The following is a 17,779-nucleotide window of genomic DNA, read 5'->3' as shown; positions in this document are numbered from 1 at the left end:
AAAGTGAATTATTTTGTAAAATACTTTCAAGAAAAGAAATCCCTATTGAATTTTTACTGAAGAGCTGTAGTCCACAAACTCTTTCTGACTGACGCAACAGGAGATTCTCGTTTGTACGCCTCACTTCAACACATACCATTTCTGTATCAAACGTTAACACTAGACTCTACGATGCATACAATGGGCATATATTTTTCTGTGATTACCAAAGACCTTCAACATCCAAGTGTTGCATCCAAAGTCCTGGTGAAACATCAAACAAACTTCAAACAGCCCAAGATAGAAGCCTCCATAATACTCACTGTGTTTTCAGAGGACGCCTCTATCTGGCATTATGGTGCAGTTGTGACCAGGGCACAATGACCTCACTTGCATTCCACTGTGTGTACTCTAAAAGGAGGAGGCAGCACCGCCAACTGTGGCACAGACTCATCTGCTGGTCCCTCAGCCAGTCTCAGCCCCACGTGCCCCTCCCATACGGGATTCTGGTGCACCAGGTATGTGTTTCTGGTACAGTGTAGTCCTGAGTACAAGCTATCTACTTTATCTGGTGCTCGGTCAAATAAACAACAATCTGTTTAAATGGCAGAACAACAGGTGTGCCATCAAGAGACAGCATGTCTGCAGATGGCATTTAAGCCATTTGAGGGATGTTCAAGGGTAACCTGACACAAAGGCTTCTGCCTCAAGTGCTGACTTTAATCACTTACCTGTGTAAGGAGCACCTGTGTTTGTCTGCTATGCTGCACAGCTTTGAACAGTACATAGCTATGTGCTCGGCTTCCACCAGAGTTTCGTTCTCATTGCTTGGAGAGGAAACCTGGACCACCTCGGAGCATTTATACTCTCCATCAGCTTCATGAATCACAGGCTCTCATTTCCACAGTGTGCACATGGCAGCTTCACAAATTACCCAGGCAGGGCACCACCAGGCATCCTGCCTTTTTGCTTTACCTATATTTCTCTTTTCCGCCAAGAACCATTGCTTTCTTAGACCTTTACACTCACATCACCAGTTCGAAGATCTGGCTTCCTGTATAGGGCAATTCTACATACATAACATTTTAATCACTTCACACAAATTATGTGCAAACCAGGAGAAGATGAATAACCCAAGCAGCTGGCAGCAGGGCTGGAAGTGGAATCCACTGCGTTCCACTACCTTCACGTCCTATTCCCAGGGAACAAAGCCCCGCAGGAGGGCTGTGCTGCATGTCAAGACGACACATGCTTGCGAGAAAACACAGACCTGGAGGGCACGTGGCTGAGGATAAACATTCAAGGGGACAGATAGTATAGGAATCCATTCATGGCCACCAAGTCAGATGAGGGCAACTGAAGACGGGCTCCAGGGTAGATGGCGATGTGGAAATTACAACCACCACGACCCTATACTTTACAGTCTACATCTCATTTAAATTTCACTTACCCTATGTCTTAGTTCAGGCTGCTACTTTAAACATACCATAGAAGGCTGGATTCCATGGCTCACACCTGTAATCCCAGCACTTTGGGAGGCCGAGATGGAAGGATTGCTTTACCCCAGGAGTTCAAGACCAGCCTGCACAACATGGTGAGATCCCATCTTTTAAAAAAAATTTAAAGAAACAAAACCAAACAAAAAAACAGCATAGACTGGGTGGCTTAAACAACAATTTATTTCTCAGGTTGGAGGCTGGGAAGTCCCAGCAGAAGCAGTGTCTGATGACAATGCCTGCTCACTGTATAGCAGGGCCTCCTTATCTGCAGAGGCTACATTCCAAGGCCTCCAGTGGAAACTAAGGATAGTACTGAACCCTGCATACACACTACAGTTTTTCTTATACATACATCCTTCGCTTGCACTAAATGGCTTGGTGTCATTCATTTCAGGGGATCTCTGTTACGAAAGTCTACACAGTCTCAACGCTTTCTCTTGGCAACATGTTGCCATCAACTGGAACACATTTTCTGTTGTCTTCAACCCATAAACGGAAGGTCTTTTTCATCTTAACTAAGCTTTATCACACACAGTAGAGGTAACTTATGCAGTTTGACATATGACAGCAAAACTAGCATGAATTTCTTTTTCCTTCGTCATAATTTCACAGAAGATTCGTTCTTACTATAGATCTTAACAACCTCAGCATAGTCTTTTCTTTATTAAGTCAAGAACTTCTGTCTTTCCACTTAAAGGAAGCGCTTTACAGTTTCTCCTTGGCATTTCCAAATTGCCAGCCTCACTACTCTTGTGCTCTGGGGCAACGATTAAGTAAAATAAGGTTGACTTGAACACATGTGGTGTGATACAGCAGAGTCAGCCTGACAACCGAGAGGGCTACTGAGCCTGGGAATAGGCCGTGAAGGTAGTGGAACGCAGTGGATTCCACTTCCAGCCCTGCTGCCAGCTCCTTGCGTTATTCATCTTCTCCTGGTTTGCACATGAGTGACTAACAGAAGGGTAGTGTGTGCAGCACACGGACACTGGGAAAAGGGAAGATTCCTGTCCTAGGTTGGAAAGAGCTGGATTTCAGCATGCTACTCAGAACGGCGTGCAATTTATGACTTATCAATTATTTCAAGAATTTCTCATGTGATATTTTTGAAGCGCAGTTGACTGCAGGTAACTGAAACCACAGATATGGAAGGACTACCGTATCCTCACAAGGCTAACAGAAAGAGCTCTAGTATCTTCCTTTTCTTTTATAAGGGCATTAATCCCATCATGGAGGCTCCACCTTCCTGATTTCAAAACTTAATCACCTCCCAAAGTCCCCATCCCCTCACAGCATCCCAATTAGAGGTTAGAATTTCAACATCAATTTTGGGGGGGCAATAACATGCAGTCCATAACATCTTAGAAGCCCCATTATTACCCCACATCTCAGAAGAAGAAACACCTATGGCCTGCTCAAGCCTGCAGAGCTGGGACATGAATCTAGCTCCGTCCACCTGCCCACAACTGGGGCAGACAGACAGCCTGTGTCTGTCAGGACCCTTCACGTCTCATTAGCTGAACCAGAGTCTCACCAGTTCCAGTGTTTAGGGTAGTGAACTTGCTCTCCCAGGCTTTTCAAAAGGTCAGCTCATCAGCTGTACTCAGTGCCTATGACCAATAACGAGGACTTTGTTGGTGTTGGAAGTAACAAGAAAATCACATCTCCTTTGGAGAGTGTTTCCTAAATTCTACTTCTCAGAGCCCTTGTCCAGAAAAGGGGCTCCCTGCACAGCACAGTTAACATCTCGATAGTCCCCACCCCAGGCACGGCTTTCTGGTTTCAGTGCTCCAGACCCTAATAAGGAAGTTTTTCCCAAAGGTACCAGTTTCCCTTTGGTAAGGCACTCTGGTTCCCACTGGGCTCTCCCTTCTAGAAATCACCACTCTGTGTTCACCTTCATTTCCCACCTCCGGGCTTGGCACACCCCTGGTGCCCCTCTGCCTGGAGGCAGCCAGCCACCCCTGCCAACAGACGCAGACGCACGCGCGCTCCTGTCACAGCAAATCTGAGGAGTCGAGCTGAAATATCAGGTGTTCTTTCCTGTTTATTTCTGCTTTACACTAGTGCTCATTAGCACTAGATATAATCGCCTGCATGGGCTCCTGTGACTTCTGTGTTTCTCTGTAAATCAGAAATCAGAAATGATGAAAAAGATCCCCACCACCACCACCTCTGCCCTCATCTATTTTCTTTGAGGTGAAAACATTCATTTCTGAGCATGGCACTGGGTTTGTTCCAGCCGCCATCTGACACCACCACAGGGTGCAGCTGACACTGCTGTAAAGTGTGACTGGATAAAACCTCCAGTCATCATTAACTGCAGGCAGGGGGAAATGGACAGCAAAAATGCAAAAGCGTGAAAATGGAAGAGAGACAGAAGTGGTGGAAAGCAAGGCTGAGCGGCTACTGACAAACCCAGTTGAAGACACACTCCCTTTTGCTCAGTACCTGGACAGAAAAGTCCTAAGAGGGAGGCTGGACCTAAAGCATCACTTTTCTCTGGATATGAGGAAAGGTACACTCTCAGCTTTCTAAATGTAAAGAACTGTTACATTTAAAATTGTCTATGTATCCATTAGTATTTTCAACTAATCACATGGATCTGATGAGCATGGAATACTAAAATCCTATTGGTTTTAACAGTTACTTACCTATGCCCCGTCACCAGGATAAAGGAAGTGAGTGGATTCTGAAGATGTGATTGGATCCTGTTTTCAGGGCTCCCAAGGGGGAATGACAAGATGCCAACAAAGACAAGAGAGCAGTCCTTACAGAGAATGTCACAGAATGTTAGGGCAGAGATGCGAAATAAAGATTATGCAGAGCAAAGAGGAGATACAGTCCTACAGATGCTTGGAGCAAAAGGATATTACTTCTCACCTAGAGAAAAGGAGAGGCACACAGAAAGGCTGGGCCAAGCAAGAGATGCAAGCCTTACCCGCTGTCAGCTCCTACGGAGAAGGTTCTGACCTAGGCATAGGAATTTCCAGAAGATGAGCGATGCAGAAAGAGGAACAATAGGGCTGGGTGAAGGCACAACAATGATTTGGTCAAGAGAAGACAATTCAGTGGGGAAAGAACAGTCTTTTCAGTAAATGGTGCCAGGACAACTGGTATCCACATGAAAGAGAATGAAGTTGGTCCCTACTTCACATCACACAAGAAAATGAACTCAAAATGGATCACAGGCCTAAATGTAAGAGTCAAAACTATTAGGGGAAAACATGAATGTGTATCTTTATGACCTTGGATTAGGCAATGGTTACTAGGACATGGCATCAAAAAGACTAATAATACATAAATTTAAAACCTTATAAAAATTCAGAACTGCTATATTTGAAACAATATAATCGGCTGGGCACGGTGGCTCATGCCTGTAATCCCAGCACTTTGGGAAGCCAAGGCGGGTGGATCACCTGATGTCAGGAGTTCAAGACCAGCCTGGCCAACATGGTGAAATGCCCTCTCTACTAAAAATACAAAATTAGCCGGGCATGGTGGCACACGCCTTTAGTCCCAGCTACTCAGGAGGCTGAGACAGGAGAATCACTTGAACCCAGGAGGTGGAGGCTGCAGTGAGCCGAGATCTCACCACTGCACTCCAGCCTGGGTAAGACAGAGTGAGACTCTGTCTCAAAAAAAAAAAAAAAAAAAAAAAAAAAAAGTAAAAAAGACAATCCTCGGAATGTAAGAAAATACTTGTAAATCATTTATCTGATAAGGAACCTGTATCCAGAATATAAAAACAATTTTCACAAACTTATTAAACTACAATGAGATATCAGTTCACATGCTCTAGGATGGCTATAATCAAAAAGACAATAACAAGCACTGGCAAGGATATGAAGCAATTGGAAACCTCATACTCAGCTGGTAGTGATATAAAACAGTATGGCCACTTAAACAATTTGGCAGCACCTTAAAAAGGTTTTACGGAACTACCATATGATTCAGCAATTTCACTAGGTATATACCCAAGGGAAAAATATATGTCTCTATAAAAATGCAGACACAAAAGCTGATTGCAGATTTATAACAAATAGCCAATGTGGAAACAACCAAATATCCACTGATGGAAGACTGGATAAACAAAATGAGTGGCACGTATGAGTATTCATTCTGTTTTATTACCAAATAATGTTTTACTGAATGCAGTACTGATACATGGCACAACATGGATGAACCTAGACAACATGATGCTCCATAAAAGAAGCCAGTCACAAAATACCACATATTATGAGATGACCAGAATAAGCAAATCTAGAGACAGAAAGTAGACTCATGGTTACCAGGGGCTAGGAAGTAGGGAGTGAAGAGTAAGGGCAGGGAGGAATGTGAAATGACTAGTAATGGGTATGGGGTTTTTGCTTTGGTTTCTTTGAGGAGGAGATAACAACGTTCTAAAATTAAGACTGTGGGGGTGGTTGCACAATCCTGTGAAAATGCTACAAAAAGAACATCGAACTGTAAACTTTAAATGAGTGAATTATGTGGTATGTAAATTATATCTCAATAAAGCTGTTTTTAAAAAATGCAATGGAATAAATCACAATGGAAAAATATATAAATTTGACTGGAGAAAATGAAAAACTTCTGTGAGTCATAAAACACTGTAACCTAATTAGATGGAAAATGAACCAGAAACATTTTATATATAACATACATGACTGATAGCCTTAAAACAATGAAGCTGTGCTCAATCAGTAAGAAACACATTGTCCCAGTAGAATAAAGGACAGCTATCACAAAGAATTTCCAAAAGAAAAAGATACCAATGACCAATAAGAATATTCATCTACAATGTTAAACAAGTAAGTTTTGGCCCAGTAATCTCACTTTTATAGTCTGATAAAAATATCAGAGATGCCTTTAAATCTTAATATACAAGAATGTTATTTTTTAGTAGAAAATGGGGAACCTCTTACCTGTCCGATACTGGGAGAATGGGCAAATGCATGACTGTTGTTTACGTACTATAGAAACAAAGCAGGAGCGACCATCAGAAGTGGTTGTCTTTCAGGGGGTATAGAGGGCCTCAATATTTACTGTATCATTATTTTGTACTCCTTTATAATGTATTTTCCTCAAATGGTTCCAAAATTTTAAGGATATATACACATATATTTGTACTCATGGAAATGCAATTATATGACATAATCACATATTATTTATCAGTAATTCTCAAACTTTGTTACATATTAGAATCACCAAGGAAGCCTTTTTAAAAATCCCAACATCCAGACCATACTTCATATGCATTTAATCCGAGTCTCTGAAGGTAGGAGCTGGGCATCATCAGTACCCTTTTAAATTACTGGACTGACTCCAGAGTATATCCAAATTGTATACAGGTGAACCCGGACTCACTGGCAGGGGAATAAATGGACTCAAAGTAGAGCAAATGCACGCACACTGGTTCTATGTATGAACACACATTCAAGTACAACAGAAAATCTGTGTGTCACGTTCACAGCTGGACACCCAGTAAGGAGGCCAACATATAACAAGTTTCCAGGAGGAAACAAAGAATGCTCTCCTATTCACCCCAGCAGGAGGAACTGTCCTTGCTCAAGGTTAGATGCCAACTGTGGTGTCAACCACTCAGCAGTGGAAGCAAGGACTAGAACCAGCTGGCTCTACAAGAAGAAAAGGGACTATGAATGGTGTGTGTTATTCTCCACCCTCCAAGAAGCAGCCTCACGGATGCATGTGAGGCTTTAAACCCATGCCCTCCTCCTGCCCACACCCCCACCCCATCTATGAAATCAGAACACACTCACATTATTTACAGCTCACGTGCCAACAACGTACAGGCATAACATCGACACAGGCTGGCTGACAAAAGAGAATATGCTGGGGACAGTGTGGAGGATCAGGCTCTACCATTAACTTGCATGAATTCTGGACAAGTTCCCTAATGACCAAGGGGTCTTTTCTTCCGCATCTGCAAAGAGGCCTGGACAGGATGTCCTCTGGAGGCCTCTCCAACTCCAGCATGCCTGTGATCCTCCATGATCTCTAGGATCCTCACCAGGCAACTGAAACTGGAAGCCAACTGAATGTTTTTCTGACCATGAACTTGATCTGGCTCAGCTGTCAAAATTCCCGACACAATCTCACAGAAAGGAAGAAAATGAAAATTGTCTGAGAAGTGCAGACAGAAGGGAAGTTCTAAAGAAGGCAGCTACAGAATGACGTCTCCCAGCCTCTTAAAATTGTCAGTAGACCACAGGCTGCACAAAGCACCATCCATTTAAGCTGTTCCCAGAAGATGTGAACTTCAAAAAAGCAGCCACTCAAAGAATGCTGGGGGGAATATGAAATCAATACAGCCTTTCTGGAAAGAAACTGGGCACTATGTATCAAGACTCTTTATAAATGCAGGCCATTTAATTCAATAATTCCACTGCTGGGAACCTGCTACCCCAAGGAGATATCAGAGATGTTTGTAAATATCACTGGACAAAAGTATTCCTATTGGGAGTTCTAACAACTCAGGTTGTACAACAACATACTGAACTGTACATTTAAATGGTTAAGATGGTCAATTTTGTTATATGTATTTCACCATAATTAAAAATATTCACACCAGGAATAGCGAAAACAAATCATAACATGCTAAAAAACTTTTTTTTCTTTTTTTTTAAGTAAGTATCTGGCCGGGATGGGTGGCTCATCCCAGCACTTTGGGAGGCTGAGGCAGGCGGATCATGAGGTCAGGAGATCAAGACCATCATGGCTAACACGGTGAAAGCCCACCTCTACTAAAAATACAAAAAATTAGCCAGGCATGGTGGCAGGTGCCTGTAGTCCCAGCTACTCGGGAGGCTGAGGCAGGAGAATGGCGTGAACCTCACTCACATTATTTACAGCTATTACACATTATTTGACTGGAGAAAATGAAAAACTTCTGTGAGTCATAAAACACTGTAACCTAATTAGATGGTGAGTCAGAAACAGTTTTTTTATATATAACATACATGACTGATAGCCTTAAAACAATGAAGCTGTGCTCAATCTATATATGGTGGAGGTGGAGCTTGCAGTGAGCCCAGATAACGCCACTGCACTCCAGCCTAGGCAATAGAGTGAGCCTCCGTCTCAAAAAAAAAAGGAAAAACAGTGAATATCCAACCATCAGAAATGTTTAAAAATCAATTATAAGATATTGAAACAATGGACAACAAATATCAAGCTCTTCAAGTAAACTGGAAATTGCTCATGATAAAATATTAAGTGAGAGCTGGGTGCCGTGGCTCATGCCTGTAATCCCAGCACTTTGGGAGGCCAAGATAGGAGGATCAGTTGAGGCCCGGAGTTCAAGACAAAACTAGGCAACATGGTGAAAACCTCATCTCTAGGAAAAAAAAAAAAGAAAAAAATTAGCTGGGCATGGTGGTGCATGCCTGTGGTCCCAGCTACTCGAGGCGAAGGTAGGAGGATCGCTTGAGCCCAGGAGGTTGAGGCTAGAGAGAGCCTTGAGAGCACCGCTGCACTCCAGCCTGGGTGACAGAGCAAGACCTTGTCTCAAAACAATAAACTTAAGTGACACAAGCAGCACACAAGAGGGTTACATAATGTGGTCTCAGGTTTAGGTGGAGCAGATGTTTTTCAAAAGACTAGAAGAAAAAATGTTCACAGTAGTTATTTATCGATGGGATTTCCAGGTTTTCTATATGAAATACTTGCGGGTTGGGGAAGGGAGTGCCTTCGCAGACATTAACTCATGGTCCAAGAATCAAAGAGACAATATGGCTTCTACTATACAGGCTGCCAATTTTGCGGTTTTTCCCTTAACAAAACAGAGGCAGAGAAGTTTTCAGAACTGCGACACCAGCTCTGTCCACTGTGGGACAGAAGTGGAACCAGAACCGGCAGAAGCGGAAGTGGCCGGCACTCTCCAGTGTCCCCATACACGGGGTAGGGCAGGAACACCCACTTGTCACCATCTGCTGTCTTACTCCATCACAACATTGCAAAGCGTTGCTTCTCATTTATGCACGATGTTTTGATTGTTTGATAATAGGCCCAGAGTGATCTGGGAAAATAAATGCAGATACTTTATAAAGTATCTAATGATATTACTAATAAATCACAGGAAATGAGCTTTTCTCTTCTCTGGAAAACAACAGCACACGTTACAAATATAGATGAATTTTAATCCAAAAAGACTTGCAACTGCCACAGAAGTACTTTAATGGATGCTGGTCCTTGTTTTCATTAACAGAAAACATATTTACCATTAAAAACAAAAGTTTTGAAACAATACTCAGAAAACAGTCTTCTAACAATGAAAAAAAAAGACAAATGGAGGAAGGTGGCAGAAGAGTAAATAAAAATAATAACTTCAATATGAATGGGAAGTAAGAAATGCAATCATGTAACATGCAGGGTCACACATTATCACAAGGTTAATTAAATTATCTCTGGCCCACAGTTCCCAAGATCCAGGAAGTAATCATCAATTGCATTAACATACATATTTTTATTAATACAGGCTGTGTTGTTCAGAGTGTCTACTTACAGGGGTTTGGAGTATTTGATCCTTGCAAGAATAATTGTTCCAGTCCCTAACAGTTTCTGGATTAGCATCAACTAATGAAGAATTTCTATACAAACAAGTGAAACAAGTTTGATTTTTTGGTTTTTGCTTTTTAGCCTTAAACAAGAGAGGACTTGGTGGGGGTGGGGGGCGTCTTACAAATCAGAACAGAAGTCATCAAGGTAATTTCAGAGCATGGGTCTGAACGATGGCACAATCCACTGTGGGGCCGGGCTGGAAAGAGAGGAGGGGAGTGGCTCCATACCTCTGAGTGCTGCAGACACACTGTACTGACTCCATCATTAGCAGCAACAGTGCTAGCTTTTAAAATACATGAGTCTTTTTAAATCCAGTGCACATTCACAACCATATGTCAGCTTTTCTTTTCTTTTCTTTTTTAAATTAAAACCAGGCAGGTAGAATATTAGAGCTCTGGATACTTTTACCAACAATATGGTTTAAGCAGAAATCTGTGTTACACACTGAAAAAAAAATTGTTCATTATTTGATGTACTGAGTCACTGCCATTTTCAAACAGCATCCCTGCCCTAAACTTTTCCAATTAAAATTACCAAGATAATGAAGCCAAATTACCACTGTGAGACACTAATTTGCTGTACAAATTTGGGCAGTGAACAAGCACTGCTCTGTTAGAGATGTATCTGCTTAGTTTATTTAATTATCATTTGGACCAAAAACATTTAATAGAGAGAACATCCCAAATCCATTAAAAGCTTGTATGTTTCCGAACTACTAACCTCCTTCTATTCTAAGGCCTTGCAAAGAATTCAGCAAAAATAAATTTCATTCCTACGGAGAAAAACTTGATATTTTCTTTAAAGAAAACAACTAATGTCTACACACATATAAGGAGACACGGCCTTATCAGGGATTCTTCTGCCTCCATGCCTGTAACCTCCATGAAACCTTTCTGGGTAGCCACACTCTCGAGGCTTGCCATGCCATTCAATCCTACCTAAAGTCCCACTAAAACACTGAATTTGTCAATAAAATTATATCTGAAGTGCAGTCTTCCCTGAAGTCTCTCAGGTGTTCCCCAGTCCTAACGCCCAAGCAATATTAATTCATTTGCAGTAGCACAGACTATATAGGTAGGCAAATTGTCCAGAAATCCTGCACTTGGCTTTACCTTCAACAGAGATCCCTTAAGAATATCGATAGTTTCTGAATTATCTCTATTATCTATTTTATAGAGATGAGGTATAAGACATCTTTTTTGTCCTCAAGCATCAGACACAGGAAGCACATAATGTTTTTAAGAAGAAAAAACTACTCAGTGACACTTTTTAAAGCATAGTAGGGCAGACTTTATTCAGGACCATCTTAACACATATAGGGACCACTGCAGTGGGATTTTGCAGGTAGGGAAAGATTGAGCTCAACTCCAAATACAGCATGGGAAAGCGAGAATTTATAGCCAAGGAACAAGGTAGGGATCGGTGCATGAAAAATTACTAAGAGGAAACATCAGGGGTAGGAAGGCAATTCTTGTTAAAGACAGGTCAGGGTGACCAGACGTCGCCTGGAAGATGGTGGAGGATGAGGAATCTAATCAGATTTGGGTGGGGTGGGGAGGCGTTCTTGCTAAACTCAGTAGCATGCTTCTTAGCTAAACCTGGATTTTAAAATAAAGTGCGTGTGCACACTCACACACGGACCTAGGAGAAAGTTCAGGAGCGTGACTAAAGTGTAGCCAAGCAAAGTGTTTTTTTGTTTTTTGTTTTTGTCAATATACACACTAATTCAGGGGAAAAAGACAAATGACATACCTGATAATAAAGAAAAAGTAAAATACTATGCATACTTTTCGGAAAGAGTAATTCCAATCAGGATAACCCAGTATGACAGGCAGTGTGGGAACTATGATTTGAAGGAAGAGAAGAAATGTGACAAAGAGATACAGCAGTGAGGCAGGGCAAAGAAGGAAGGACGGACATTCCAGGAATTTCCCCAAATACTGATAAACAGGTCAAATTCCTTGGCACAGGAAATTACTTCATACCAAAAAGGTTCCTGAGGTCCAGCTAATTAATGGATTATAAACAATGTTGTCCTAAACCAGAAAATTCTGCAACAATAAAAGATTTTGGACCCTCACCAATTCAGAGCACTGTTTCTAGCATTCAGAGCCTTTAAGGATGCCCTCCTAATTTACCCACACATAAACCTCAAAGATCTACTAAATGAGTCGGCATATGTCATCTCAAGTAATACAAATATTACCAGGAAATCAGAGAAACAGATACCAATTTCACAGCCATAGGCACATTTTGGATAGATTCTGAATATGTTTACATGTAATTGAGAAGAAACCCTACACTGGCGTATGATCAACTGGGCCCCAAATTATCCTGCCTTTTGTAAACACTCCACAAACCTTAAAAAAAAAAAAAAAAATCCAAGAACTTTTAAAACTCAAGGTATCAGCATTTTAGAAAGGCTTTCCTCACATGTGAATCATAACCTCTCAAAGTTCTGTTTGTGTTTTTGGGGGTAATGTTAAGTGTAAAACATTGATAGAGGGAAGCCAAAATACTTTCAAAGTATAACAGGAATAATCCAAAGTCCCTTTCCCTTACCCCTTTACAAGTCTGAGTTTTCCAAACAAACTTTATAGCTGTTCAAATGCTAGATAAATGCTAGTATTTGATACTGATGTAATCAAATAAAATACATCAGTATATAATACTAGGTAGTAATAAACAGACTATCGTCAGATGACATTTGCCTACATCCATAACCTTTAAACCCACCACGTGTGAGTTTGGATTACAGTCATGTGTCATTTAATGATGGGGATACGTTCTGAGACAGGCATCGTTAGGTGATTTTGTCATTGTGCGAACATCTCAAGTGTACTTTCAAAATCAAGGTGGCACAGCCTACTACACACCTAGGCTCTGTGGCATAGCCTATTGCTCCTAGGCTACAAACCTGTATAGCATGTGACTATATTGAATGCTGCAGGCAACTATCAACGCAGTGGCAAGGATCCGCGTATCTAAACATAGAAAAGGCACAGTAAAAACACAGTATTACAACCTCATGGGACCACTGTCATCCGTGCAGTTTGTCATTGATGGAAAGAAATATCATTATTCGGTGCCATAACTGTATAGTGCTCCTTAATTCATCAGCAAGAAAACAATAAAATTGCTGGTTAACATCAGTACTGTAACAAAATCTTAAATCTTTATAAAAATCTAGCCTGGCAGTCCAAACAGAATGAATCTATTAAAACCATACTTTTTCCTTAAATTAAAAAAAAAAAAAGATTTCTTTCTTCTCAAGATACTATGACAAAGAAAAAATGTTCTCCCAGAAGATTTCTCATGGGCACTAAGTTTGCTTATTTTCAACACATGTACTACATATATAACTAAGGCAGCTCCTTTGTTCCCTGTTTACCTGGGGATTTTTTGTTTGCTCTTGATTGCACCAAGTGAGACTGTCGAGGCAGCAAAGGTGATGAAGGCAGAGACATCGAGACACCTTTGGCCAAGCTCACCCTATAGGTGTCCTCTGCTGCGGGAAGACTGCTCACAGGAGAGTCAGCACCATGGTCAAGGGGCAGGACTGGAGAAGTCTCTGGACCAAAGTCACCTCCTAGAGTAGAGAGGGAATACTTAGGTTAAACCATCCATTCATTACAAGTTGATGCAAATTTAATTCCTATAAACTATATTCTCAGAACATAATTCCCATATATCAGATGTGTGTATTGAATTTTTTAAAATGACTTTTCCCCCACTACTCTTGAAACGTTCTACCCTACAAGGGAAAACTCAAGCATCAGTGAACTCTGCTCCATGTGCCTTTCTGCACTACCCTGATATGGTTTCAATACCTAACAAAGGATCCAGGAAGCCACTGATCTGGGATTAGATCAAGGTCAAGTATGAATGATCCACAAGAAGCTTTGATTTCAGAAAAGGAAAAGGAGGTGGCTTACTAGCCTTACATGGGTATCAGTAAAACAGATTCAGATGCCAACCCTTCCAGAACTCCCAGGCCTCCACTGCTCCTCTCTAATAAGAAAAGTCTAAGGGAGAGTCTACCCTATATCCACATTCCTCCCCAGCACCATCCCTTGGTTCTCTCATCCCATCTACTCAACACTCCCCATGACACAGGGCCACACTCCTAAAACTCAAACAGCCCCAAACCAGTCATGAGACTGGAAACATTCCTCACTTATTAGGCAGCTTCCGCTTGACACTCCGCCCCTAAACAAGTTTGGGGACAAACAAGCTTACTATTATGAAATTAAACATTGTTAAATATGGTGAACCCCAAGTTTCTCTTCAAAGAATCAGTATGTCAGTATGTTCAGCTCTCTTATTCTTTGATTCTCCATTTTAAAGTTTAAATTCCTGGTTCTCTTTGGCTTTTTGCATCTAGTTTCAGTAAACAACTTTCCTGCCAATCCTAATTAGTAGTTCATACCTGTTCCCTGGTCACCTGCTCTGTCCTGACTCATCCTGGTCACCTGCTCTGACCTAAGTCACCTTTAGTTACCTGTTCCTAACCATCCTTCCCACTACACTACTTACCCCACCATTCTGGCTCATACCCCTGCTGCCTTTAAAATAGTCAATCAGAATTAGCTTAGACTGTGTGGTCCAACCCTAACCAATAGGGGAATGACACAGCAGTAGGGGCTACCTGCGTCAGGAATAAGAACTCCTGCCCCTCTCCTGCCCAGGTGCCCTCTCGCCATTGTTCCATCTGTGATGAGCAGCACCCTTTCTGCAGAAAGCAAAAATTGCCTTGCTGAGATAATCAAATTTATATTCAAGTGCTATTTCTTTGTGGCACCAGGGAACAAGCATTTCTAACAACATTCTAGGGCAGGCAAAACCTCAAGCAGCAGAGAGGATGTAATCACAATGTTAAAAAAAAATACACAAGAAAGAGTATCTTGGCTGGAACTAGTCTCCCCACCCCCCCCCAAAAAAAAAATACAGCCAGTCTTCATGTATTCAGATAACATTTTCCTCCGATTGCCTCTCCCCACCAATTACCTTTCCCGCTCCTTAGCATGTACTAAGATGGAACTAGGGATGTGCAGGGAAAGAATGTAAGTCATTATCTACTTCTTAAAAAGCATCTTCAAACTCTAAGTCACACACAGCAGAATTTGAAAGACGCATAAACTTTCCCAGAAGAACACCAGTCTCTGTGACAAAAGCTATCCAACCACTCCTTGCCATGCCCTCCTGGCTCCAAAAACAAACCAAAAAAACCACACACACACACACACACACACACACACACACACACACAATCAAAGACTAGATTTTAAAAAAAGAAAAAATGAAAGCTGCCTAACTAGGCAGGAACTAAATTTTGCAGATTTTTGTGTATAAGGCTCAAAAGGGATACGTACCAAACCATCAAGTTTCAAGTGGTATCATTATGCTTGTTTTTTGTGTTAGGAGTCAAGGGGAAGTAGAGTCACCCCCTCCATATAGGACAGGCACATGCCTTACTTTTCTGTGAGACAGAGTCTCGCTCTGTCACCCAGGCTGGAGTGCAATAGCACAATCTCGACTCACTGCAACCTCCACCTCCTGGGTTCAAGCGATTCTCCTGCCTCAGCCTCCCGAGTAGCTAGGATTACAGGCACACACCACCACACCTGGCTAATTTTTGTATTTTTAGTAAAGACAGGGTTTCACAAGGTTGGTCAGGCTGGTCTCGAACTCCTGACCTTGTGATCCGCCTGCCTCTGCCTCCCAAAGCGCTGGGATTACAGGCATGAACCACAGCACCTGGCCGGCACATGCCTTACTTTTAAAGGGAACTCACGGCAGAGCAGTGAACAGAAAAGTCCCACAATGGGCATGTCAGCAAAGTCAGATAATTTTAGTCACTCCTGGGTTAGCTATGCATGAGGCGGTTTTTATAAACTTGGGAAACTAAAGATTTATCGCTAACTGCCCAAATTACCGGCATTTGAAGAAACAAGACAGATCAGAAAACTCACTAGGGCCGGGCGCAGTGGCTCACGCCTCTAATCCCAACACTTTGGGAGGCTGAGGCAGGCGAATCACGAGGTCAGGAGTTTGAGACCAGTCTGGCCAACATGGTGAAACCCCATCTCTACTAAAAATACAAAAAAAAATTAGCTGGGCATGGTGGTGGGCGCCTGTCATCCCAGCTACTCAGAAGGCTGAGGCAGGAGTATTGCTTGAACCCAGGAAGCAGAGGTTGCAGTGAGCCGAAAGCATACCACTGCACTCTAGCGCAGGCAACAGTGTGAGACTCCATCTCGGAAAAAAAAAAAAATCTCTTACTGGAGTTACAAAAATAAGGACATTCATGCAAATGCCCAGGACGAAGTTCTGTCCTCAAGGGACAGAAGCAGGCAGGAGTTAGAGGCCTTTACCTCCTAGAGTCTATGTGGACAGTAATGGCCCCCAGCTGGGCCCCCCAACAAGCTTCATCCACCTTCTTTCACCAGTCAGCACTGTAAGATACTATTGTCACCAATCCCCAGAACCACAGGGGCCAGTCTTATAGCACTGTGGATGAGCCTGGAATCTTTGAGAAACCACCTCAAGGCTTTCAGCCAGGTCACGAGGTTTCCCAGCTGCTTTCCCTTCAACTGTCTGGCGAGGAAACAGATCTTAAGGCAGAGCTGGGCTGCACTATGATGCCAGCTCGTGGTGGGGCTGGATGCCCTCTGTCTTGACAAACTTATAAAAGCTGAGGGATGGTTGTTTTCTCATCACCACCTCACTCTCACATTGAGAATGCAAGCAGGTGCTGTGCTTACAAGAACCATATCACATCAGCCAACTCTTGGGTGTACAGGCAAGAAACACCAGGAGACAGACCAGAACTTGGAAAGCGCTAAGGTCACAGCCACAGGACATTACACACAAAAGACGTGTGGGGGACCTTGAAGAGGTGACACTGGTTTTCCATGTGGTTTGAAGAGAGCCACATTGGCCTGTGGCTGCTCTTATATAGCCTAAATCACAGACCCAGCTAGTCAAACGGCTGTGAGATGGCCTGACAGGCCACAAAGGCACTGTCCCCTACTCACACGTATTACTGACCTATACAAAAACAAATAAAAACCCAGATTTCAAGTCCTTTAATTTGGATGAGGACACAAAAGAAGGGAGAAATACATGTACCACCACCAGAAATAAAGTAAACAGCACTGAGAAAAGGTTTATTTTCTTAAATACTTAGAATTCTCCAACATGACACAAGAGAAATTAGGCACTGAAGGGAAAAAGAATTAAAGAGTTTCCTAATTATAAATTCTGCCCATAAACTCTGTTTATAACAAGCAAAGCAAATATTTTCATTAACTGCCAAATGTGGTGGGGATGAGTTTCCAAAGCATGCTGTAAGCATGAGGACCTTCAGCCTTTGGAGCAGCTGGACTCCAGCACTACGATTTTATGCAGCCTGCAATAAAACGAGGCTTAAGAGAAGAGTTAGTGGGTGGGGGGGGTTTCCATTTCAAGTTTACTTTACCATCTCAGTATAATCACTCCCAAACATGTTGTTCTGTTTGGTTTGTTTTTCAGAGGCAATGCAAGATCTCTAACTTCCAGTATCCCTTCATTAGAAAGGTACAAAGTAGGGAGAGAAGTTTTATGTATGAACAGGAAGCACAAAGCGGGGTGGATCCAGCACTCTGGAGCCAGGAGCTTTAACTGCACAAGGGCAGGGAGTTTAAGGTCAAACAAAGGGCATCACAATGACGCCAGGGGCA

The 17,779-nt window shown here is 42.3% G+C and overlaps 1 protein-coding gene across 5 annotated transcripts in view; it reads right to left on the bottom strand.

The window, feature by feature from the left end:
* TANC1 (tetratricopeptide repeat, ankyrin repeat and coiled-coil containing 1) overlaps nt 1-13,641 on the bottom strand; it is a 143,073-nt gene extending 129,432 nt beyond the window's left edge. For 4 of the 5 annotated variants that reach the window (XM_017864461.1, XM_017864462.1, XM_017864459.1 and 1 more), the window contains exon 1: nt 13,450-13,641. In XM_017864461.1, the coding sequence (XP_017719950.1) occupies nt 13,450-13,525 (76 nt within the window). In that variant the 5' untranslated portion in view covers nt 13,526-13,641. The remainder of the gene's footprint in view (nt 1-13,449) is intronic. The other variant, XM_017864463.1, reaches the window with a different exon arrangement.
* Between the last annotated feature and the right edge of the window lie 4,138 nt (nt 13,642-17,779).

Source organism: Rhinopithecus bieti, unplaced genomic scaffold, assembly GCF_001698545.2.
Source record: "Rhinopithecus bieti isolate Rb0 unplaced genomic scaffold, ASM169854v2 scaffold_75561, whole genome shotgun sequence".
Lineage (NCBI taxonomy): Eukaryota > Metazoa > Chordata > Mammalia > Primates > Cercopithecidae > Rhinopithecus > Rhinopithecus bieti.
This window is presented reverse-complemented; position numbering and strand designations above follow the sequence as displayed.